A 26,300-nucleotide genomic window follows, 5' to 3' on the forward strand; every position below is an offset into this window, starting at 1 on the left:
ATGTTCCAAACATATTGCTCACCATGTGTCTGCTGCAGGGAGATGAGAACATTAGAAAACAAGTTTTGATCAGTCAAGGAAATAAAAGTGCTGAAAACAAATTGGCTCCCTATTTTAAAAAGCATTGGAAAATGTTGGTGCAAAAAAATATTATTGTGATATTGTCAAAATGATAAGAGATCATTAAAATAATATTCCGGTATGTAACTTTCCATTTGTCCCCATAACCACGGTTTTATAATCAATCTATTTACCCTTCTGTAATCTGTTCACCTGCATTGGTTTTTAGATGGTTTGGATGTACTGGTTTTAGCACAGTTGGTAGAGCATGGCGCTTGTAACGCCAGGATAGTGGGTTCGATTCCCGGGACCACCCATACGTAGAATGTATGCACACATGACCTGTAAGTCGCTTTGGATAAAAGCGTCTGCTAAATGGCATATTATTATATTATTATTATTAATTGTGATGTTAATGAAATCACCGACTATCTAACTATGTCTATGGACTGTTCCATTTTATTAGTGGTGCATGTAGGCTATGCTGCATAATTATGGCTTTATTGTGCTAGTGTGTGGGTTGGCTAGTGTGAGAACACACACTTTGGTGAAGACAGTGCTGAGGTAATGAGGAATTCCCTGCTACTGTGTTGGCCTGTAGGCGGGCGGGAGGGGGGGCAGGGGTGGAGAGTTGACAAGAAGGATCCGTCTCTTTGGGACCTGTCATGGAGCAGAGAGGACAGAAGGGAGGTAGTAGAGGGAGGGATAACAGAGACTGAGCCAGGAGAGATGGTGACAGGGAGTGAAAGAATTGGGGAGGAAGGGAGTGGGAGCGAGGTCACCCCGTTGGTGGCTTAGTTGGTTTGTGCATCTACGCAGAGAAGGGGGGGAGACAGACAGAATTCGTCATAAGGAGCCTGCTATCCATGGAGATGTGTTCTGTACTGTAGCTATATGTGACCGCAAATAGATGATTCTTACAAAACATTGGGTGGGAACATCTGGCTAACCGTTAAGACTAACACAGAACATAATGTGCTAGGAACAGAGAGTGAGGTGGAGAGATGGGGAGAAAGTGGATGCAGGTGACAGAAGAAAAGAAGGTGGGTAGGAGATGGAGGGAGAAAAGAGTGTTTGCTAGAGGGAGAGACGGCGATGAGCGCGTGCGAAAGAGGGGGAGAATCTCAATTGCGTACTCCCCGCATCCTTTCTCCTCGCCTCCTTCTCTCAAAACCCATTGGATGAGAAAGCCAGAGGTCCCTCCCCTCTGACCTTCTCCTACAATGGGTTTTGAGAAGGAGGTGAGGAGAGAGAGTATAATATAATAATAATAATATAATATATGCCATTTAGCAGACGCTTTTATCCAAAGCGACTTACAGTCATGTGTGCATACATTCTACGTATGGGTGGTCCCGGGGATCGAACCCACTACCCTGGCGTTACAAGCGCCATGCTCTACCAACTGAGCTACAGAAGGACCACAGTATGCAATTGAGATCCTCCCAGAGACTGAGAAAGAGAGCGCAGCAGCAAAATCCTCTTGAATAAAAAAATCTGCTGCTATTTATAGCATAGTGTCTTCTTCTCTCCTCCCTCACACCAATCACTCTCTCTCTCTCGTTTCTCTTTCTGTCTCATTAGCTCTTTCAGGTGAATGAAAATCTGCCTTCTTTATAGCGTTTTATAACGTAACGTCATTTTTTAAAATTAAAGTCGACGATAAACTTCCACAAAACACTTAGAAATACTTTTGTAATGCAACTTTAGGTATTAGTAAATGTTAATAAGCGATCAAATTGATCACGATGCGATGTATATTCTATAGCTGTACGTCTGGAAATAATGTCCGGATAAATCTCAACCAAAATATCCGGTCGGAGACCGGAGGAACTGCGCTGCCTCGTGTCTGTTTGACCAAGAAACAAATCGTAGGCAAATGACAAGACTGTTGACATCGTGTGGAAGCTGTAGGTATTGCAACCTCGGCCCCATTTAATGTGGTTCAAGTTTGGCGCATGGATATATTTTCCCATTTTCAGTGATCAGATTTTCCTGCACTTTTCGATGAAACGCACGTTCTGTTATAGTCACAGCCGTGATTTAACCAGTTTTATAAACGTCTGAGTGTTTTCTATCCACACATACTAATCATATGCATATACTATATTCCTGGCATGATTTGCAGGGCGCTGAAATGTTGCGTGATTTTTAACAGAATGTTCGAAAAAGTAGGGGGTAGGAGTAACAGGTTAAGTTAATACTTTCGCGCCGCCTTTTGCTGCGATTACAGCTGTAAGTCGCTTGGGGTATGTCTATCAGTTTTGCACATCGAGAGACTGACATTTTTTCCCATTCCTCCTTGCAAAACAGCTCGAGCTCAGTGAGGTTGGCTGGAGAGCATTTGTGAACAGCAGTTTCCAGTTCTTTCCACAGATTCTCGATTGGATTCAGCTCTGGACTTTGACTTGGCCATCCTAACACCTGGATATGTTTATTTTTGAACCATTTCATTGTAGATTTTGCTTTATGTTTTGGATCATTGTCTTGTTGGAAGACACATCTCCGTCCCAGTCTCAGGTCTTTTGCAGACTCCATCAGGTTTTCTTCCAGAATGGTCCTGTATTTGGCTCCATCCATCTTCCCATCAGTTTTAACCATCTTCCCTGTCCCTGCTGAAGAAAAGCAGGCCCAAACCATGATGCTGCCACCACCATGTTTGACAGTGGGGATGGGGAGTTCAGGGTGATGAGCTGTGTTGCTTTTACGCCAAACATAACGTTTTGCATTGTTGACAAAAAGTTCAATTTTTGGTTTCATCTGACCAGAGCACCTTCTTCCACATGTTTGTGTCTCCCAGGTGGCTTGTGGCAAACTTTAAACAACACTTTTTATGGATATCTTTAAGAAATGGCTTTCTTCTTGCCACTCTTCCATAAAGGCCAGATTTGTGCAATATACGACTGATTGTTGTCCTATGGACAGAATCTCCCACCTCAGCTGTAGATCTCTGCAGTTCATCCAGAGTGATCATGGGCCTCTTGGCTGCATCTCTGATCAGTCTTCTCCTTGTATGAGCTGAAAGTTTAGAGGGACGGCCAGGTCTTGGTAGATTTGCAGTGGTCTGATACTCCTTCCATTTCAATATTATCGCTTGCACAGTGCTCCTTGGGATGTTTAAAGCTTGGGAAATCTTTTTGTATCCAAATCCGGCTTTAAACTTCTTCACAACAGTATCTCGGACCTGCCTGGTGTTCCTTGTTCTTCATGATGCTCTCTGCGCTTTTAACAGACCTCTGAGACTATCACAGTGCAGGTGCATTTATACGGAGACTTGATTACACACAGGTGGATTGTATTTATCATCATTAGTAATTTAGGTCAACATTGGATCATTCAGAGATCATCACTGAACTTCTGGAGAGAGTTTGCTGCACTGAAAGTAAAGGGGCTGAATAATTTTGCATGCCCAATTTTTCAGTTTTTGATTTGTTAAAAAAGTTTGAAATATCCAATAAATGTCATTCCACTTCCTGATTGTGTCCCACTTGTTGTTGATTCTTCACAAAAAAAATAGTTTTATATCTTTATGTTTGAAGCCTGAAATGTGGCAAAAGGTTGCAAAGTTCAAGGGGCCGAATACTTTCGCAAGGCACTGTAGCACAAAAACTCACTCAGAGCCCCCCCACCTATCCACTTATGTGATCTTTCACACTAATTTTTCTAAATAAAAGCCTGAAACTATGTCTAAAGACTGCTGACACCTTAGGGAAGCCATAGAAAAAGGAATCTGGTAGATATCCCTTTTAAATGAAGGATAAGCATGCATAGGAACAGAAGGGTTTCAAAATAAGAACTGCAATATCAGTTCTGTTATACTCAGACTATTTTGACAGTTTTGGAAATGTTAGTGTTTTCTATCCTAAAATGTCAATTATATGCATATGCTAGCATCTGGTCCTGAGAATTAGGCCGTTTACTTGGGAACGTTATTTTTCCAAACATAAAAATAGTGCCCCCTAGCTTCAAGAGGAACCTTTTAGGGATAGGGGGCAGCATTTTCACCTTGGATGAATTGCGTGCCCATAGTGAACTGCCTCCTACTCTGTCCCACATGCTAATATATGCATATTATTATTACTATTGGATAGAAAACACTCTGAAGTTTCTAAAACGGTTTGAATTATGTCTGTGAGTAAAACAACTCATAGGGCAGGCAAACTTCCAAACAGGAAGTGGAAATTCTGGGGTTGGTTGATTTTCAACTCATCGCCTATTCACATCCAAATAAGATATGGATCTGTTCGCACTTCCTACGCATTCCACTAGATGTCAACAGTCAGTAGAACGTGGAATGAAGCCTCAAGTGTGATGTGGGACCGGATGGCAGCTATTTGAGTCACTGGTCTGGCAGAATGCCAGTTCCTGGTTACGTGCAGTCGTCATTATATCGCCTTGAGTTCCATTACTCTGTAGACAAAAACGAATGCTCCGTTTGGAACGTTATTGGATATATATGATAATGGCATCCTGAAGATTGATTCTCTACTTGGTTTGAAGTTTTTGTCTGAGTTCGCCTGGACCAGCGCCAGCTTTTGAACATGTGAACTAGACGTGCTAGCAAAAGTAGCTAATTGGACACTAGTAATGGACATTATGGAACAAAACAACGATTTATTGTGGAACTAGGATTCCTTGCACTGCATTCTGATGAAAGATTATCAAAGGTAAGGGAATATTTATGATGTAATTTCATATTTCTGTTGACTCCAACTTGGCGGAGAAATAGATTTACTTCTGAGCGCCGTCTCAGATTATTGCATGGTATGCATTTTTCGTAACGTTTAAAAAAAATCTGACACAGTGGCTGCATTAAGGCATTGATGTTTATGGTTAGGTACACAATGGTGCAACGACAAGCAAATGCGCTTGTTAAATCACCCGTTTGGCGAAGTAGGCTATGATTCAATGATAAATTAACAGGCACCACATCGATTATATGCAACACAGGACAAGCTTGATAACTACACATGGTTGATGATATTACTAATTTAACTAGTGATTGATTGTTTTTTTGATAAGATAAGTTTAATGCTAGCTAGCACCTTGGTTCCTCGCTGCACTCGCATAACAGGTAGTCAGCCTGCCACGCTGTCTCCTCGCGGAGTGCAATGTAATCGGCCATGATCGTGTCCAAAGATGCAGATTACCGATTGTTATGAAAACTTGAAATCGGTCCTAATTAATCGGCCATTCCGATTAATCGATCGACTTCTAGTTGTGATATAAACCTTATCAAAACATATAGGCCTGTGGGACTATGATTCCAAAAGGTCAATATTACATAACATTTATATAACATTTCTTTGCATTGTACTTTGCCTTACACTGGGCATCATTCACAATTGATAATATATAATTCACAAGAGAGGCTAATATTGTCACCCGTCAGACTATTATTGATTTAATCTTGTCTTTACATATACTAAATGACGTGTGAATTTTTTTTTATTGAATATGGACCATTAGCATGCACTTGTCTCAAAATAGTGGTCGGTGAAAAATAAATTGTCATCTATGCACTTATAGCAAATGGAGGACACTTTTTCAGTGGTTCATTTTCATGCCAGCCAGGTAGGCTGTACTCCTGTTGTAATGATGAGCAATGTGCTTAATATTAGGAAAGTTGAGGTATAAATATAGTAGACCTAGAAAGCTGATGGTATCCTCTTTTTAATAGAGGCCATCACTGTTTTGTCACGCAAATTGCATAGCCTATAGACACGTGCTATGCGTTTCGGCTGGCTGGTCTGACGATCCCGCAGGTGAAGAAGCCAAGGTGTGGAGGTCCTGGGCTGGGGTGGTTACACGTGGTCTGCGGTTTTTGAGACTGGTTAGACATACTGCCAAATTCTCTAAAATGACTTTGGAGAGGTGGGTTATGGAAGAGAAATTAACATTCAATTCTCTGGTACCAGCTCTGGTGGACATTCCTGTTGTGACACAACTGCACATTTTAATGGCTTTTTATTGTCCCCAGCAATAGCTGCACTTGTGTAACTATCATGCTGTTGAATCAGCTTCTTGATATGCCACACCTGTCAGGTTGATGGATTATCTTGGCAAAGGGGAAATGCTCACTAACAGGGATGTAAAACAAATTTGTCCACAAAATTGACTTAGCCACAGAGGATCAATAAATAAAAATGGCTGTGAATTGTTTCAAATCAGATGCGCGTTGGCCTCTGCCTATTTTGGTAGCCCACAATATGTGCAGTGCATGTGGCAATATGTGTGAAGATGTCTGGAGTATAAAGGGATGGGTGTTTGGTGCCGATCGCAATATTTTTTGCGTTGTCTGTACCTTCACCAAAACTCTATTTTCTCTGCGTAGCTTGTTCCCCATCTTTTAAATCAGGATGCCAATTTTGTTTTCAGCACTTTTGTTTGTGGCTGATCAACTAATTTTCTCCAGGCTCTTTTGCCCCTCTGCAGCAGACATATGGTGAGCGGTATGTTTTGACGATGGAGTCACAATACATATAGAATCGTTAGTAATTGCAGTACATCTCGTATCGACACCTATCGTGATATCATATTGTGAGGTCCCTGGCAATTCCAAGCCCTACTGGACAGGTGTGCTGCCCAAGTCTGTATCCCTATCTATTGTTGGATGTCTGGGGTTGAGAGGGAGGTAGCAGGGGGCCTGGCTGGATGGATGGATTGAGAAAGTGAAGGAGGATGGAAAGGGTGTGGCATGGTGCCTGGCTGGCTGGATGGTGTCCTCCATTCAAATCATCCCCTCTTTCCCTGGGGGCTGCAGTCTGGCTCAGACATTCCTGGAAAACCCCTGAATGGAAGGATGTGTAAAGGGAGGGAAGGAAGGAATTCTACACCGACCCCACACACTGAAGCCTACTGTATGAACTAATTTTGAGATAAATTCTAAGGGCCATGTGTTTTAACTGGCAATGTTTGGAGAACTATAAGGTATTTATGAAACATTTGGTGAATGCTTTCGGCTACGTTGGCACAGTATGTGGAAAGTAGGGAATCAGCCTAATGATGTGTGGGGCTCAGGCTGGGCTGAGTAGGCTACTAGCTGTCCATATGTGAGTGCAGGACCCCGGAACAGGAAGTTCACCTCTATCTGTCGAGGTTTACTAGTTAGCTCTTCAGACCTCACTCCTTCTCCCTCTCTCTGTGTTTGTCTGCTCCTCAAATCTGCTAAGTTCAGGGTTCACTTGGAGCAGATCTGCTGCAGCCTGCTTATTCACCAACATAACACAGAACATAACAGAGCAGAGTGTGTGAGGGAGTCGACCATCTGTACCAGGATTTACGTTAGCCGGTAATAGCCAGGTTTTGGCCCAAAATAAATCATTTTTTTAAAATAGAAAAGCCGATAAATGAAATTGGTGCCAGCCAATTGTCTGGGAGAAAAAGAAAAGCCTTTTTAGCCTATTAATTGATGGAAATAGCAGCCTGTCAACACATTTGACTTGTCTTGCTAATCAGTCTATAGGTTAATTTGCATAGTTTAGTGGTATTAAAAATTGGCCTGTGTGTTCAGTATATTCGTTTATGTTTCTTAGTTATCACAAGAGTACAGATGGGGCCTTTGAGTGGGAAATCTGCCAGATAGCACGAGAGCTGCTGCTACAGCAGCCCAAACACTAAATGCATAGGCAAATGGAAGGTAGGCTTCATCAGCACATCACACACCACTTTGCAATGAGCTGGAGGCAGTATGCGTTTTCAAAACATATACTTAATTGTTTGAAACCTGCATTTTTTAAAACTTCATATTTTGAGGAATGTCTTACCTTGCTTCAAAGTAGCCTAGCCCAAGTCAGACCAATTATTTGATATAAACTTTCTTTCATTGTCCAGTAGCCAAACGCACAATCCTAGTCATATTAGCAACCCACGCTAGTTGTTTCCTATTAGATCCCCTCTTCTTTCTAAATGTCGAAACGATATTTTACATCTGTCTCATGAAACTGTTCTCATGTGCTTTGTGGAACAAACATTTGCACTTGGCCTACTGTGTTTATAATGTGAATAAATACGTTTATCAACATTTTAAGCTAAACGTTCTGATCTGTTACGTCAGACTCTTGCTTTTTACTGTTTTTGGGCTGTAGCCTAGGCATACTGGTTGTATGAATGTGGGATCTATCATCTCACAACTGTAAATGTGGATAGAATAACTATCTTCAAAGTGCGCATCGTTGCATCACCTTTTATGCCCTGTTAATATGAATTACCATAATCTAAAGGGGGTTAATGTCATTCTGAGCACAGTGGGTGGACACTCTAATCAGGTTACGCACCCAATGCATATAAATGCCCGGTAAAATTAAAATGCGGCCTGTCAAATGTCCGGTGAAACCCTGATCTGTACGTAAACCAGTGTGCGAAACACTGATGTCTTTATCTCTCTCTGTGTGTTTGAGTGTGAGCTGAACTCCTTAAATGCACAGAGCCAGGTAATTGGAAGAAAGCAGGGTGATATAGCCTAAAAAGAGGTGTGTGTGTGTGGCAGGCAGGAAGGGGGTATGACAGAAAGTAGTCTTGGTGACAGAGCCTGTTGCCATGGAGCTGGGCCTCCCATTGGTGGAGGCATGGGCCAATCACACAGCAGCACAGTCCGTTTCATCATTGAGAAGAAAAAAAAATCTGCTCTCTGCCATTTCTCTCTTTCTCCCTCTCATCACTGACTGCTCCTCCTTCCTGTACTATAAAAAGTGCCGAAATTACATAAGGTTTGTAATGGGAGAGGGACTAGATTCTGATGTTTGTCTTGACACACATTTTGTGTGAGTGAATGAAAATGTAGCAACCGATCTGTTGCAGGCAGCATTTTTTGAAAGAGGCTAATCAAGATATACGCTCATTGGCACAGATGTATCCTAGATTTCAACACATGTAGACTAGTCCTAACCTCATGCTGTGCCTAACTCCAATGGGTGCAACTCCACTGGTATTTTAGTGTCTTGAATAATCTGCCCGTTTGTTAGGAAATGTGAATGTAAAGGCTTGTGGACATGAAAGGACATGAAAGGATGCTGCATGGTGGAGTCCCCCTGTCTGTCCTCCGTGGGTAGCAGTGCTGAGAGGCGGTGACTCATACAGTTGATTTTGGCTTAGGGTACATCCCGTCCCAGTAACACTCTTATGTGTACTTGTGACTTGCCCTTTCTCCTTATATTCGAATGGTGATGATGAATGATATTGACAAGTGTGGGTGAAAATAGGCTAGTCGATTGTTAGTCATTCATAAAGAAATGCTCTCATGCTGTCTTGGCCTAAATAACTCCCGTCTTTCTCTCGCTCCCCCGCACACATTCCAGCACTCCTTCCCTTGTCAATAATGCATAGAAAGATCAGTATCCCCTCTTCCTTTCTTTCTCTCCTCTGTCATTTGTAATGAATGAGGGAGGTGTGACATCCTGGCCAACACATTTTGCTTTCACTCGCCATCTCTTCATATAACTCTCTCACTTTCTCCCCCCCCCCCTCTCTCAATCCTGACCTGCCATACACTCTTTCCTCATATGTGTCATAGAGGATACCCCTGCTCTGTCCCTCCTCTCTCCCTCCCCCTCTTTTCTCTGCAGTGTTCTTTTTTCTTCTTCCTCTTTTAATGTCTTCTCTTAAATTGTCAGCCTGCTGACGCCATCCTCCTCCTCTCTGCTCAGCCCACTCACTCCTGTGGGACACGCTCAGCTCTGACTCATTCACCCTCTTTCTCTCTCCCTCGCTCCATCACTCGCTCCATCACTCTCCCTCGCTCCATCACTCTCTTTCTATGACACACACACACACACACACTCCAAACACTTTTTTCTATTACTCTTTCTCTTCTATTTTGTCGGACCAAGTCATTACACAATTAGACAGACATGAAAAACGACAAGTAATCTAGTAAAAACCATAGAAAACACAGGAGTTTAACTTAATCATAAAATGTCAAATTAAAAACGAGGCACAACAATAAATAACATCAGCATAACAGTGAAGTTGCGTATTTAGCACATTTTTGTCTAAATTATATATATAAATAGTGAATAAGATGGGACCATGTACAGAGCCCTGGGGCACACCATTAGACAGACAATTTAACCTCTCTGGGATATGTGGGACGGTAGCGTCCCACCTGGCCAACATCCAGTGAAAATGCAGAGCGCCAAATTCGAATAAATTACTATAAAAATTTAACTTTGATGAAATCACACTTTCAATATACCAAATTAAAGCTACACGTGTGAATCCAGCCAATGTGTCAGATTTAAAAAATGCTTTACGGCGAAAGCAAAGAATGCTATTATCTGAGGATAGCACCCCAGTAAACAAAGAGAGAAAAGCATATTTCAACCCTGCAGGTGCGACAAACGCAGAAATAAAAAATAAGTCATGCCTTACCTTTGACAAGCTTCTTCTGTTGGCACTCCAATATGTCCCATAAACATCACAAATGGTCCTTTTGTTCGATTAACTCTGTCGATATATATCCAAAATGTCCATGTATTTGGCGCGTTTGATCCAGAAAAACACCGGTTCCAACTTGCGCAACATAACTACAAAATATCTCAAAAGTTACCTGTAAGCATTGTCCAAACATTTCAAACTACTTTTGTAATACAACTTTAGGTATTTTTTTACGGAAATAATCAATAAAATTGAAGACTGGATAAACAGCATTCAATACAGGATGATCACAAAGTGTAGCGAGCATTTCTGGTCACGCGCCTCTAACAGTACACTTCAAGTTTCCCTTGTTCTGGATGGTCGTACTTCATTACACAAAGGAAAAACCTCAACCAATTTCTAAAGATTGTTTGACATCCAGTGGAAGTGATGGGAACTGCAAGCCCCTGCCTAAGAATTCTAGATTCCCAATGAAATCTCATTGAAAAGAGTGACCTCGAAAAAATGATTCCTGGATGGTTTGTCCTCGGGGTTTCGCCTGCCAAATACGTTCTGTTATACTCCGACATCATTCACATAGTTTTAGAAACTTCAGTGTTTTCTATCCAAATCTACTAATAATATGCATATCCTGGTTTCTGAGCCAGAGTAGTAGGCCGTTTACTTGGGACACGCTTTTCATCCAGATGTGAAAATACTGCCCCCTATCCCAAAGAAGTTAATAGAACTCAGTGCACTCAATTATGGGCTATCAGACAGATAGTTAGCAAACGCAACTGCATGCTCCGAAAGACCTACGCTCGACAATCTCTGCCTCAGTATAGCATGATCAACTGTATCAAAAGCCTTAGAGATCAATACAAAGTGAGGCGCAGTGCTGTTTTTGGTCAAGAGCTTCATTGTCAAAACCTTCATGGCTGCTGTAATTGTGCTATGCTTCTTCCTGAAGTCTGATTTGGTACATTGATAAAATAGTGTATAACGTTCACTAACGAGGGTTTCAAGTATTTTCGCCAGGGGTGACGGCTTTGAGATGGGACTATAATTATTTAAGAGTTGGATCTCCCCCTTTTTGAAAGTGGTAGGACAAGTGCTGATTTCCAGATCCTTAGAATTTCATTACATTTCAGGGTTAGATTGAACAGATGCATAGCTATGAGCTATGACATAAGCAGCCAGTTTTAAAAAGCAAGGATCAGGATATCTCTGATCTAAGGATTTCAGGGCTTTTTGTACCTCCTGCACTGAAAATGGCAAAAAAGCTAAAAGTATGACCAGTGATGCACTGATATGTCAAAAGAAACCCAATACCGATAACTGATATGCCTTTTAACCATTCTAGTACAGTTAAATAGTTAACACACACATGGACACAGCGGTCTAAGGCACTGCATCTCATCTGGTTTGAATCCAGGCTGTATCACATCCAGCTGTGATTGGGAGTCCCATAGTGCGGTGTACAATTGGCCCAGCGTCGTCCGGGCCGTCATTGTAAATAAGAATTTCTTCTTAACTGACTTGCCTAGTTAAATAAAGGTTACACCACACTGACCAAAGAGTTATTTTGTATGCATTTAAGTGTGTCCCCATTTCCAGTAAAACAACATCAAACCCTATTTATTTCACTTTCTTGCTGTGCTGTTTCGTTGTTCATCTGTTTCATTCTCAACCAGGACTTCTATGGAATGCTGTTTTGGATTTTTACGAGTCAAAAAAGACACATTTTACATTTACATTACATTTAAGTCATTTAGCAGACGCTCTTATCCAGAGCGACTTACAAATTGGTGCATTCACCTTATGACATCCAGTAGAATAGTCACTTTACAATAGTGCATCTAAATCTTAAAGGGGTGGGGGGTGAGAAGGATTACTTATCCTATCCTAGGTATTCCTTATATAACATTATTTGATGTGTCAAATAACAATCTGTTTCAGTAGCTGTATTTAGCTAGCTAACTATATAGCTAAATGTCATCTAAAATTACCCTAATTTATAAGACAGTTCTTAGTTGATTAATGGTGGTCGGACCCATCTATGTGAAGCTTGCCACAATAGTGGATTTTGCGGTTAGCCTTCAAAATAAATATTTGGCATAATTCTAATTTGTATTAATTTGCATCACTGTCAATGACATACTTTTATTTTGAAGTCAGTACGCAAATTCAACTTGTACCTGATGCTTATTGTGGCTAGCTTCACAACACATAACCCGGTCTGGTCTAACCTCACTAGCCAGATTAAGCTAGCTGGCTGCTTATAACATTAGCTTTGGGCAACAGGGTTACGTAGCTGGCTAGCTATTTATTTTCATTAACTGAAGTTCAATTTCAATAGGCAAACAACAAGTGGCAACCTAGCTAATTCTTACAATGATTCCTAAATCATTGCTAAGAATAATGAAAATGACTGCAGTTTCTATTGGTCATTGTTTTCAGGCTGGTTGTCAAATCAAATTTTATTGGTCACATACACATGGTTAGAAGATGTTAATGCTAGTGTAGCAAAATGCTTGTGGTTCTACTTCCGACTATGCATTAATATCTAAAAAGTAATCTAACAAATTCACAACAACTACCTTATACACACAAATGTAAAGGGATGAATAGAATATGCATGTGATGGCGTGTGGCATAGGCAAGATGGTATAGAATACAGTATATACATATGAGATATGTAAACATTATTAAAGTGGTGTTATTTATTGAAGTGGCTAGAGATTGAATGTGTATGTTGGCAGCAGCCTCTGTTAGGGATGGCTGTCTGATGACCTTGTGATAGAAGCTGTTTTTCAGTCTCTCGGTCCCAGCTTTGATGCACTTGTACTGACCTCTCCTCCTGGATGCTAGCGGGGTGAACAAGCAGTGGCTGTGGTGGTTGTTGTCCTTGATGATCTTTTTGGCCTTCCTCTGACATGTATTGGTGCTAGCTAGGTACCAAGCTAAAGCTAGCTACCCCAGAAGTTGCGGTCGAACAAATGATGCTTTATTACCAACGCAATATTGTAAACACATAGTTCGTGGCCGGCGTTTGCTTGTTTGCAGACTTTTTTTGTACAGCTTTGACAGTGCTACTGTATCTTTTTGGACACGCGAAGACCCAAACGGCTTTACATAGTTTGTATGTCTTGAAGCTAATAGCAGTGACTCTATTACTGTGTAACTCCGGTAGAGCAATGTCTGAAAAATAGCGCACTTGGTACTGTGTACCGGTGCTTGACCAGTCGGCAAAAGCCAATATCACCCACCGCAGAACGGTTGATTGTCAAGGGCAATGAATTCCATTATCTTGGCTTTAATGGATTTAGCCTTTGAGTTGTCTCACTGAAATGTTCTTACTCTTTCAAATGACTGCTCGACTCGTTGACTGCTCGATCCACACAGAAGACATTGTGGGCTAGGTTAGGAATGCTGTGTTGCATGTGTATAGCGCAACATTTTACGCTGCGTTATAATAATAATAATATAATATATGCCATTTAGCTGACGCTTTTATCCAAAGCGACTTACAGTCATGTGTGCATACATTCTACGTATGGGTGGTCCCGGGAATCGAACCCACTACCCTGGTGTTACAAGCGCCATGCTCTACCAACTGAGCCACAGAAGGACCACGTTATTATGTCATGTACCTTATAGGTATGCACGGTAGCTTTGACATCGTTTTTTTTTTGCATGGGTTGCGCATCTGTGGTGAAAGGTGACAGAGCTAGAGCAGTGTTGGACCATAAGACATCCCGGAAATCTGTCTTCTTAGGACGCTTTAGACGTTATCGTCACAGTTTGGCCTACAAAACTATTCAGACTAAAGATGACTCAAAGTCAGAAGAATTTTTCACACCTGTTCAAATCATCTATGAGGGACTTTGTTGAGCTTCACAATCAATTTGAGATACTTTCGGTTGATTTGGACATGCTAATATCGGTCCAGTGAATTGAATTGGATTTGTGCGACAAATGGAGAAAAAAAACGTTAGCGTGTGGGAATAGTGCCAGGGAAACGAAACCATAGAAAGGATTGCTGTCATACCTTGTCCATAGACTGCTTGCAGGGTAAGGAAAATAATATAATTTAGGAATTTGAGTGAACTATCCCTTTAAAGGATGCTGTGTAGGCTTTTATTAACTATTGCAAATGTCTAGTATTGACCATTGAGACCATTTCATGTGTCTTTCAATTGTTTTTGAAAGCTATTATGTGAAGTGGATGATTCGGGTCTCTTCTTCCTGCTCTCCTCGGCTCCGTTTTAACTAATCTACATATTTATTTCTAAAATCAATCTTCCTTTTGCTCTCTCTCTCTCTCTCTCTCCCCCCCCATACCAATGTCAGCAGCTGAGAATGATGTCATCGTCTCCCTGGCAACTCTGCCTGTGAAGAAGGGAGGAAAAAGCAAGTGGGAGAGAGAGGAAATGGTAGCTGAGAATAGGCTGGCTGGGGTAGCCCGGTTCATTTATAAGCACCTCAATTTCACACTCATTCAGTTTTTCTGGCAGAGAGAGACAAATAAGTGTTATTTTTAGCACAGCATGTCCCTCTCTTCTGCCCATTAGAGCCACAGTCTCTCAGCCATGTTATTCTCCAAACAAAAAATTACACATTTGTTCTGCTCAGACCTTTATCTAGTCATTCGATAATGTTGACGTGTGTGTTTGACTGTGTGAGAGTTTTGCAACGTGTCCGTGTCTCCCTGTCTTTATCTGCGTAGATATAAGGCTGTTCTGTGGTGCAGAGTTGCATAAGCCGGGACTCCTCAGCGCCGAGTGCAGTTGGTTGGCGTTCATCCGTGTGCGTGCCCTGGTCATTGATGACGCTGTTGCTGTGCCTGGGTCTTCCCCTGCTGTGGGAATCCCTGCATGCCATACTGCTGCAGCACCACACACACACACACCACACACACACACACACTTTCTCAAACACACACACACACTCTCTCAAACACAGCCTCCTGATGATGTCAGAGGAAACTGTTAAAGCTGAATTGTGTGTTTGTGGGACAGATGGTGCGTTTTTCAAAGCTTCTGGTATTAGTCTTCCTATGTGTGTTTGTTGTTGAGTAGTGAGAGCGCTGCCTGTCCTGAAGATGTTAGCAGTATGTCGTCATGGTAATGTTTAATGGAGTGCTGTTTATGAGTGGGAGAGAGAAACACGCCATCTCACCTGTCAATTTGTGCAAATTGGTTCAAAAAACAAAAGTTTCTGAGCGAAAACCATACTTTTTTCAGCTCTGGTCTGCAAGTGGTCATTCATGCATTGGCTGAATTCCTACTTCCACAGCTAGCCCTATGGTTTACTCATCCCACGCTTTGAGCAGTGAGTCAGACTGGACCCAGTCAGAGAGCCAGTGTCTTGTAACTGTTAGTGAAGTCATTGTCTTCCTGTTATCCCCAGGGGTCGTGGCTGGTGGAACTATCTTCAACATGCTGCTTCACTGATACGCACAGACGGAAGGATCGACAGACATACCCAGTCAGCGGGTGCCACCCCCTTCTTCCCTGTGTCAGATATTTCTCCCACCGGCTACCTCCCCCCTGTACAGAACTTGCTATGGAATGCCCTCACCTAGCGGACCAGCACAGTCCTCTTTAGGACCTTTTCTTGGGAACCCACTCCATAAGGAATCAGCATAGCTGATCTGTCTCAGGTACTGTTCACTGTATACATTAACTACATTGACCGTGTCTCCTGATTCTTACCATGTTTAGGGTTTTCCTTGGCCCTGTACTGCATTTGAAACTCAGGACCATTTAATGGATCTATCCTCTCTCACCCTCCTCATCTTGAAGTAGTCTCTGGATCCTCCTACCCTCCACCCTCCCCTGAGAAGATGTCTGTGAGCCTGGCTGGGGAGGATATCCAGACGGAGGGTGAGAGTGGAAGTAGTGGAGTGCTACATGATGACTCCAGCAACAGAGGGAAGCTCTCCCCATCCCCTGAGCCCTGCCAGTGGAAAGAGGGCACTGGGACTGGAGGCACTGGGGAGGGCATGGAGGCAGAGGAGAGTGCCACACAGGACTCACAGGTAACTGACCTCCAGGTGACTTTGGATGTGTCCCAATAATCTCTCCTTTCTCCCGAAGTGTGAACTTGTTCACTTTTCTTCATAGGTTTGAAAAGGAAATGACTGGTATATGGAAACTCTAGTCCATGCCAACATTAATCCAATGCTTTTAAATGTGTGGGCTGTCGTGAACGGGTGCACACTTCTGGAGGAAAGAGAGATTATTGAGAAGCACCCTTTGCCTCCTCTGCACTGTACTTGAGTTTCAATTTCTGGAAAGGTTTTTAAGGAATACTACAGTCCAGAATTGAATGTCAGTGAATTTTGTGGCTATTTAGATTAGAACATATTCAGCCATTTATATTGTGATGACAAAGTATATTTTTGCAGACATGGGTTTTTTCCAGCTCTGTTTGAACTGAATCTCCCAACATGCATTGCGTAGTTGCTTATGACCATGATGCGTATGTGCTGCAAGCTTGTGAAAGGAGTGTAGTGGGGGTGGGTTGGCAGGGATGGATGTCGTTACAGTTGAGACAAATTGAACCCTTCTTTGGAATGCCTGTCATTGAAACATTACAAACAAATTGCATGTTATCTTCATGCCTTGTTTGAATATTGAATTTGAAGCATAGGTGTCTATTTAGCTAGGTCGATTCACTGTGGGTAGCTGCTACCTGCTCTGTCTGGCTTGCTGACTAGCTAGCTAGTGACTATGCTGTTACCAGACAAGCACTCCAAACTAGTTAACGGGTTAGACTGCATAACTACATATTATGGCATGTCAGTCAGTTTGCAAGAGTATCTAGCTAGTTTTGTTTCTGCTTGCTTAACCTGTTGCGTCGAGCAATCCCGTATCCGGGAGCGTAATTATAGCCTCAAGCTCATTACCATAACGCAACATTAACTATTCATGAAAATCTCAAATGAAATGAAATAAATATATTGGCTCACAAGCTTAGCCTTTTGTTAACAACACTGTCATTTCAGATTTTCAAAATATGCTTTTCAACCATAGCTACACAAGCATTTGTGTAAGAGTATTGATAGCTAGCATAGCATTAAGCCTAGCATTCAGCATGCAACATTTTCACAAAAACGAGAAAAGCATTCAAATAAAATAATTTACCTTTGAAGAACTTCAGATGTTTTCAATGAGGAGACTCTCAGTTGGATAGCAAATGTTCAGTTTTTCCAAAAATATTACTTGTGTAGGAGAAATCGCTCTGTTTTGTTCATCACGTTTGGCAAAGAAAAAACCCAGAAAATTCAGTCATTACAACGCAAACTTTTTTCCAAATTAACTCCATAATATCGACAGCAACATGGCAAACGTTGTTTAGAATCAATCCTCAAGGTGTTTTTCACATATCTATTCGATGATAAGTAATTCGTGGCAGTTTGGTTTCTCCTCTGAAGCAAATGGTAAAATGCACGCAGCTGGAGATGCAATAATTGCAACGAGGGACACCAAGCGGGGCACCTGGTAAATGTAGTCTCTTATGGTCAATCTTCCAATGATATGCCTACAAATACGTCACAATGCTGCAGACACCTTGGGGAAACGACAGAAAGTGTAGGCTCATTCCTTGCGCATTCACAGCCATATAAGGAGACATTGGAACAAAGCGCATTCAAAATCTGGCTCATTTCCTGTTTGAAATGTCATCTTGGTTTCGCCTGTAGCATCAGTTCTGTGGCACTCACAGATAATATCTTTGTAGATTTGGAAACGTCAGTGTTTTCTTTCCAAAGCTGTCAATTATATGCATAGTCGAGCATCTTTTCGTGACAAAATATCTTGTTTAAAACGGGAATGTTTTTTTATCCAAAAATTAAAAGAGCGCCCCCTATATCGAAAAAGTTAATGCATGCAGCTGACTAGTACTGCTAGCAAATTGTTAAACGTGGTCCAGTCAAAGGTAGCTAGCTAGCTTGACTGTAACTAGCTAGTTTGTTGAAACAGTAAAATATGTTGCTAGCTGTGCTTCTAGCTTCAAACACTATCTGCATCTTAATGGAGTAGAAATGTCAGGTGAACAGTACTTTATCAGCAACGTTATATTCCATCTTGTGCCAATCCAGTGGTTTCGCCTACCAGCTGTACACGGGCTACACGGAGAAGCAGAACAATTGGTAGGCGGAAACCACTTGATTCGCACAAAATGGAATGGAAGCTTGCAGATAAAGTTCGTCATTACACAATTTCATGTTTACAACATCTAAAGACCCGCAGCACTCCACTGAGAACTTTTCTAAAAGGATGTATTTGGGTGTTTATGTTTTTCCGGAGACCCCATACTGCAGAATGAGCAATGGGGAAGTATATTGCGGGTGCGGTTCGTGTTTGGACCCTTCCATAAACATGCCATTTACATTAATAGAGATTTGGTTCTAAAATAGTGAACCAATCCTTTAAACTTTTTTCTCTCACTAAAATACGGTTTTCACAAACGTTATTTAACGTTGTAAATCTTAAGAAATTGTCATTTTGAGTGTAGCTAGTATTCTTAGTATTACCACGTTTTCTCCCCTTGCAGAGAAGGGCTCAGAACCACGGCCATGGGAGGAAAAGGGCCAGGGTAAGGACTGCATTATTCTGTCTGTTGCATTGTTGTTGGTTTAAGTTTGCATATCGTGATCCTAATCCAGGAACTTAAATCCACCTGTTAGGGCTAGTAGGACACTTTCTATCATCCACAAAGTTCGCTCATGCTAGTTAGAAGGTTAGATAGACCAGGAGAAGTCGCAGAGGTGAGGTCCCCCAAGCCATGAGCTCAGCTTACCGAGTGTATTTATGGAAGTCGGCTTTTGTGTGTGTACTCACAATTTCCTTGCTAATAGGATAATACATGTTCGCTTCCCTTACATCTCATTTCTGTCTGTGCATACCACACGCACACCCTCCTTGCAGCTGGGTTAGGTCTTTGCATCAAACCGCTCTCCCTCTGTCTGTCCCTACATAATTTCTAGTGTAGGCTTCATCATGACATCATCTGCTCTCTCACTAGATTGAGAGGATGGGAAGTTGGTTAGCCCTTCCACTAAATGAAATCCTTCCCAACGTTTGGATTATGAAGGCTATACATCTCAAAAGGATCACATGCATGTCTGCTGGTGCTGAGTGATTAGTGGGTAGTTCTTCAAAGTAGATCAGGCATACTGCTCAATACAAACTATCTATCAATTAGATGTATTGTCGGGTAGACACGATTGCATTCGTGAGGTATTCAGACCCCATCACTATTTCCATGTTTTGTTATGTTAAGACTTTTTTAATTAAATGGATTAAATCATTTTTTCCCCCACCTCATCAATCCACACAAACCCATAATGACAAAGCAAAAACAGGTTTTTAGAAAGCAATCGGGGGAGTAGTGCTTAGGTCAGGGAGGTGACCAAGAACCCAATGGTCACTTTGACAGAGCTCCAGAGTTCCTCTGTGGAGATGGGAGAACCTTCTAGAAGGACAACGATCTCTACAGCACTCCACCAATCAGGCCTTTATGGTAGTGGCCAGAGGGAAGCCACTCCTCAGTAAAAGGCACATGACAGCCCGCTTGAGTTTACCAAAAGGCACCTGAAGGACTCTGACCGTGAGAAACAAGATTCTCTGCGGGGGGGGTGGATGAACGGAGCAAAGTACAGAAAGATCCTTGATGAAAACCTGCTCCAGAGCGCTCAGGACCTCAGACTGGGGAGAAGGTTCACAATTCCAACAAAGCTTCAGAGGGTCTGCAAAGAAGAATGGGAGATACTCCCCAAATACAGGTGTGCCAAATCTTGTGGCGTTATACCCAAGAAGACTCTGCTGTAATCGCTGCCAAAGGTGCTTCAACAAAGTACTGAGTAAAGGGTCTGAATATTTATATAAATGTGATATTTCCTTTTTTTATGTGGGCTTTTGTGTGTGGTGGATTGATGAGGGGGAAGAATCTATTTAATCCATTTTAGAACAAGGCTGTAATGTGAAAAAGTGGAGTGGTCTGAATACTTTCCGAATGCACTGTACCTAAGCTACTGTCTATATCCCTCTCGTTCTTGAAGCATTCTGTCACTCCTTTCCTCGTCTGTCTGCCGGCCCCACAGGCTTGCCCGGGCAAGAACCCATATGAACAGGCTAGGTGCAATGGATTCCCGTTATTGTAGTTAAGTGCAGAAAATGTGGTGATTAACGATGAATATTGGCCTGTTGAAGACTACACCTTCCTGCAACGTCACAGTTTATGCCTGATATGATTTCTCTCCACAGAAACGGCACATTGAGCTCACAAAAAAACACAAAAAGTACATGGTTTTCATATAGTTGAGGTGACGTAAATATTCTGACATTTCAGCTAATCGCTCAGCACTGCCGGCATGCAGCTTTTTTTTTTCTCACGTCAGTTAACTTTTACCTACTTTACACTACAACATTTAACATATGTTTAAAAATATTTACAGTGTGCAATGTTGTTTGGTCTATTTGTATCTAAGGACCAAAGTACTATAAGTTTCTCCTATCTGGTTGTGTGTATGATAGTCCAATGCCAAGCTGAAGCTGGTGAGGAGCCTGGCGGTGTGTGAGGAGTCATCAGGTCCGTTCTGTACTGACGGACCTCCAGACCAGGACGTCATCCAGCTGCACATCAGCTGCCCATCAGACAAGGAGGAGGAGAAGTCCTCTAAGGATGAGTACGAGAACGAGGAGAAGAACAAGGACAAGACTCCACGCAAGATGCTTTCACGAGGTAAGCTGCCTACCTGAGGGGAAAAATGGTTGTCCTTACAATGAATATCAGTTCAGGAGTTAGGGTTTTTAAATGTAGCGCTGAAGAGGGATATGCAGGGAGTGTTTTTATTATTATTAGGGAGAGTGTGTGTAAAAAAAAGATCTTCCATTCGTGTGTTCAGAAACAACACACTGTGAGCCAAGCAACTCTGACCGTGTGCGTGCACACGAGCATAATGTATACGCTTGCGTGGTGTATGTGTTTATGCGTAGCAGCAGAAAATAGTTGACATGGAAACAATCCTCTAAGTGCGTTTTGAAACAACACACCCTCTCTAACTCCTCTGACGCTTTGTGTGTGTGTGTAGATGCTCCTGATTGCATGCGTGCGGTTTGTAGATGGTGTGTGTGTGGTGTCATTTTTTTCTGTCTCTTTCCCCTCCAGACTCCAGCCAGGAGTACACAGACTCCACCGGCATCGACGTGCACGAGTTCCTGGTCAACACACTGAAAAACAACCCCAGGTAACACACACACACACACACTTAAAAACAACCTGAGGCAGAGGAACCTTATCGATCTCATATCACAGCCACATCACTAAATGGTATCTAGATGTAGTCTGTTGCCGTATGAGCCTGCAGGTCCCCCTAGTAATGGAAATGGATTGAGAAATTCTGCTCTAAGGGCCGAATCGCAACAAGTTTTTTTCCCACAAATCTATCATCAATGCATGACTGAAGTGAAAATCCAAGTTACGTGCACAGATCTCAAGTTGGGTTCCGGCTGTAAGCGAATGCTGCTGCAGTTGTAGTAATCCTGCGGTGGTCTGGACGCTACAATATAGCTGCCCAGCCTCAGTCAGGACGGCTTGCTGGAGTATTCACTGCGGTGAATGAAGCCTTTGCTCTTTGTATGAGTAGTTGTCACTTTCTCTGTCTCCCTCCCTCACTCTCCCTCTCTTTCTCTCCAACAGGGATCGAATGATGCTGCTGAAACTAGAACAAGATATCCTGGAGTTCATTAATGACGACGAGTGAGACACATTTCCTATATATATGGTACACTAAAGTAGCGCTCTAGATCGGGAACAGGATGCCATTTGGGATGCATACACATTCTCTACTACAACTCGACTCACTCTACTTACATTTTTAGCTTTAGCTCCGTCACAGTATTTTTAGATGGTATATTGTACTGTAGTTGGTATATCAGCCTGAAAATCTGTGTCCTCCTGTCGATTGGATGGTATACAGGGTTGGAAATTAACACCCGCCAAATGCTGGGAGATTTGGTCATTGGAGGGTAAGAATGTATATTTTCCCAGCCACATTGGCAGCTGGTCACACAGACCATTTGGGAACATTGTTTATGCTTTTAAATCTAAATGCCGCATGTAGAAGAAGTTGGTCAAATTCACAAGGAAGGCTACTAAAATGTGACTTTGTCCTCGTGTTTCATGGCCAGTTATATTGTTTTGTTCACATGCTAGGTGGTTGTTCAATGCCACTAGGAAGAGGGATTTCTTTCATCAGAGACAAGCGAGTTACCATGGTAACTGCTCGTCCCTTAAGGGGGCAGCTTTACATTTTTGGTCTCACCTAAGGTTTGAGCATGGATCACTCCTAAACTTTTATTCATGAACTTTTAGTAATTTCTTATCATTAAAACACTCAAATACTTTTGTTCTCCTAGATGTATTTGTGTGCTGCTACATTTCTACTCAGGAGTACATTGTGAACTCCAGCGTGGTGCCCTGGGGCCGGATTCACAAAACCTTAAGTACAAATTTCTTAACGTCCATTTTCCCTAAACTATAGACAAAGTTGCTATTTCTCAATAAAGTTATTGGAAATGTTCTTAATTTTTTTCCCTATATTTCTGCCTAAGAGTATATGCAAGAAATTGGATTCTTGAAAATAATGTTTTAGATTTCTTCCTGGAAATGTACTTAAAACCTCTTGATTACTACCCATCCCGGGTCCGGGAGCGTAATCATCAACTGACACTAATTAGCATAATGCAACGGACATAAATATTACTAGAAAATATTCCTATTCATGAAATCACAAGTGAAATGTATTGAAACACAGCTTAGCCTTTTGTTAATCACCCTGTCATCTCAGATTTTGAAAACATGCTTTACAGCCAAAGCAAGACAAGCATTTGTGTAAGTTTATCAATAGCATAGCATTATGACTAGCTAGCAGCATGCAACCTGGTCACAAACATCAGAAAAGCAATCTAATTAAATCGTTTACCTTTGAGTTTCAGATGTTTCACTCATGAGTCTCCCAGTTAGATAGCAAATGTTCCTTTTTTCCAAAAATATTATTTTTGTAGGCAAAATAGCTCCCGTTTATTCTTCACGTTTGGCTGAGAAATCGACCGGAAATTGCGGTCACTACAACACCGAAAAATATTCCAAATTAGCTCCATAATATCGACAGAAACATGGCAAACGTTGTTTATAATCAATCCTCAAGGTGTTTTTCAAATATCTATTCGATAATATATCAACTGGGACTGGTGGCTTCTTAGTGGGGCACAGGGTAGCACTAAGTGGTTAGAGCGTTGGACGAGTAACCGGAAGGTTGCAAGTTCAAATCCCCGAGCTGACAAGGTACAAATCTGTCGTTCTGCCCCTGAACAGGCAGTTAACCCACTGTTCCTAGGCCGTCATTGAAAATAAGAATTTGTTCTTAACTGACCTGCCTAGTTAAATAAAGGTAAAAAAATATATATTAAAAAAAATAGAGAAACAATGGCCGCATTTGTCGTTTACCGCACTCTGGGAGACTTCAGCTGAACACTGACGCAATGTTGACGTTCAGGCTCATTTTTCAAAATAAAAGCCTGTAAAAAATAAAAGATGTATTGACACTAGACACATTAGGGATGCCATAGAAAAAGGAATCTGGTTGATATCTCATTCACTGCTCAATAGGGACACATAGGAACGCAGAGCTTTCTAAATAAGAGTCCCTTCCTGATTGGATGTTTCTCAGGCTTTTGCCTGCAATATCAGTTCTGTTATACTCACAGACAATATTTTTACAGTTTTGGAAACTTTAGCGTTTTCTATCGTAAGCTGTCAATTATATGCATATTATAGCATCTTGTCCTGACAAAATAGCCATTTACTTTCGGGATGTTATTTTTCCAAAAATGAAAATAGTGCCCCCTAGATTCAAGAGGTTAACTTTAGGGCAGCTAAACCCTTGTCTTGAGACGAATGGATACTTTTGTAACCATGAACATTTTCTTGCGTCACAGACAGTTGGCTACCGGGTATTTAAATACAGCAAGAAAACAAATTAAATGCACATTATCTAGCTAGCTAGTAATTAGCAATATTCTAGACGTGCTTAATAGCTTGCGCTATCTCGTCAATTTGCAAAGAAACACTTGGCTAACTAAGCTTACGATGTTAACGTTAGCTATGTTGGCTATAAAGTTGTTACATGTTAGCTAACTTACTTACCGGTCGCGCAGTCCCTCTACCACCGTCTCTCCTATCATGGAAATCACCTTCTCCAGCTGCTCCACATTAGTTGTCTCTCAGCTTCCTTCTTCTTAGCAGCTGACTTGATGTCGGACCACTTCTTTTTTACGGCGTCACTGTCCCTTGCCATACGCCGGAATGCAGAGTCACTCGGCCAATCTCTCCTCTCTTTTTGGTCTCTTTTTCCTCTCTTTTTGGTCTCTGCAGTGACCCCGCAGTTATCAAGTCTCCCCAACAGCAACCTTTTCCTGGCTGCTATTTCCTCCACCGTCACTTCAAGCGCTTGTTTGCTGAAGTTTTTATTGCGCTTTCCTTGATTATCCACTTTTGGCTTTGATATAGCTAGTCTGATGCCTATAATGTGTGAAAAATAACAAAATAACAATCCTATCATCCCTGTCGCATAGGCTTATTTATTGGTTTCAAGCACGTCACGAATGTCAATGCCACATAAGATATTTACGAAGTTCCTAAGAACATTGAGGAATTGCATTTATATGTATATCTTATGAACTTCTTATTTATTTTCTTTAAAATACTTCATATGTTTGTTCTGGAAAATTGTTTTGTGAATCCGGACCCTGCACTTTTGTGCACTTTGTTTATTCTTGATATTCAGTTGTAGAACTAAATGATTGTAGAACTAAATTATCTAAATTATTTATTTGTATACCATTTACTTCTTACTAGTAATACATTTATTGTTTTAGAAAAACAGAAAGCACGGTCATCTGGATTTTTATATATAATATTATATACTATATAATATTATATATATATATATAATGTATAATATATGATGACCTGAATTGCGGAAAACCTATTTTGGCAGGTAAAGAATCTTGAATGGCTGGTGGACCAAAACGTTTATTTACCACACAGATGGTCTCTTTTATTCTCATCTCGAGTTTATTTAGTCTTTTTTACCATTATATCTAAGAAAGATGTTTAGAGACACTGTACTTCCACAAGGGTATCATTACTCGACTGATAGGTTGTTGTCCATCACAGATATCCTATTAAATTAGTTATAATATGTAGTTAATATAATATGTATTTCTATGGCGTCATCTTCTCCTTTCCCATCCAGTAACCAGTACAAGAAGTTCCCCCAGATGACATCGTACCACCGCATGCTGCTGCACCGTGTAGCTGCCTACTTTGGCATGGACCACAACGTAGACCAGACTGGCAAGGCCGTCATCATCAACAAGACTGGCAACACACGCATGTAAGTGAGAGGATGGTATAAGTTAGAAGACAATGAGTGGAACTTAAATGGTAATGAATAGAAGTTGGAGGACAATTAGTAGAACATAGAAGGAAATTAATAGAAGTTCGAGGGCAATTAGTAAAACTTTGTAAGACAAAGAAACAAATAGCTTCCATTGTCCGACCAAGAGTTGCTGAATATATTTTCTTCTTCAGCCCAGATCAAAGGTTCTCCGAGCACATCAAGGATGAAAGGAATTTGGACTTCCAGAAGAAGTTTATCCTCAAGAGAGACGATGTTAGTATGGACAAGGATGATAATCAGGTGATGATAGACACTTCTTCAAGTGTAGCTTTTTATAATGTAGTGCTTTTAAAATACTTTAATCATTTTAAAAAGTATTTCTTCCTCTCTTTAGCTTTGTTGATCTTTCTAC

At 41.5% G+C, this 26,300-nt stretch overlaps 1 protein-coding gene across 9 annotated transcripts in view; it reads left to right on the top strand.

The window, feature by feature from the left end:
- Nucleotides 1–26,300, top strand: part of LOC118399907 (R3H domain-containing protein 2) — a 70,714-nt gene that overhangs the window by 17,609 nt on the left and 26,805 nt on the right. For 7 of the 9 annotated variants that reach the window (XM_052473187.1, XM_035796124.2, XM_052473189.1 and 4 more), the window contains 8 exons: nucleotides 15,826–16,078; nucleotides 16,221–16,456; nucleotides 18,976–19,017; nucleotides 20,958–21,165; nucleotides 21,592–21,670; nucleotides 22,123–22,182; nucleotides 25,742–25,882; nucleotides 26,080–26,188. In XM_052473187.1, the coding sequence (XP_052329147.1) occupies nucleotides 16,262–16,456; nucleotides 18,976–19,017; nucleotides 20,958–21,165; nucleotides 21,592–21,670; nucleotides 22,123–22,182; nucleotides 25,742–25,882; nucleotides 26,080–26,188 (834 nt within the window). In that variant the 5' untranslated portion in view covers nucleotides 15,826–16,078; nucleotides 16,221–16,261. The remainder of the gene's footprint in view (nucleotides 1–15,825; nucleotides 16,079–16,220; nucleotides 16,457–18,975; nucleotides 19,018–20,957; nucleotides 21,166–21,591; nucleotides 21,671–22,122; nucleotides 22,183–25,741; nucleotides 25,883–26,079; nucleotides 26,189–26,300) is intronic. The other 2 variants (XM_052473188.1, XM_052473192.1) reach the window with 2 other exon arrangements.

Source organism: Oncorhynchus keta, chromosome 21, assembly GCF_023373465.1.
Source record: "Oncorhynchus keta strain PuntledgeMale-10-30-2019 chromosome 21, Oket_V2, whole genome shotgun sequence".
NCBI classification, from domain to species: Eukaryota; Metazoa; Chordata; class Actinopteri; order Salmoniformes; family Salmonidae; genus Oncorhynchus; species Oncorhynchus keta.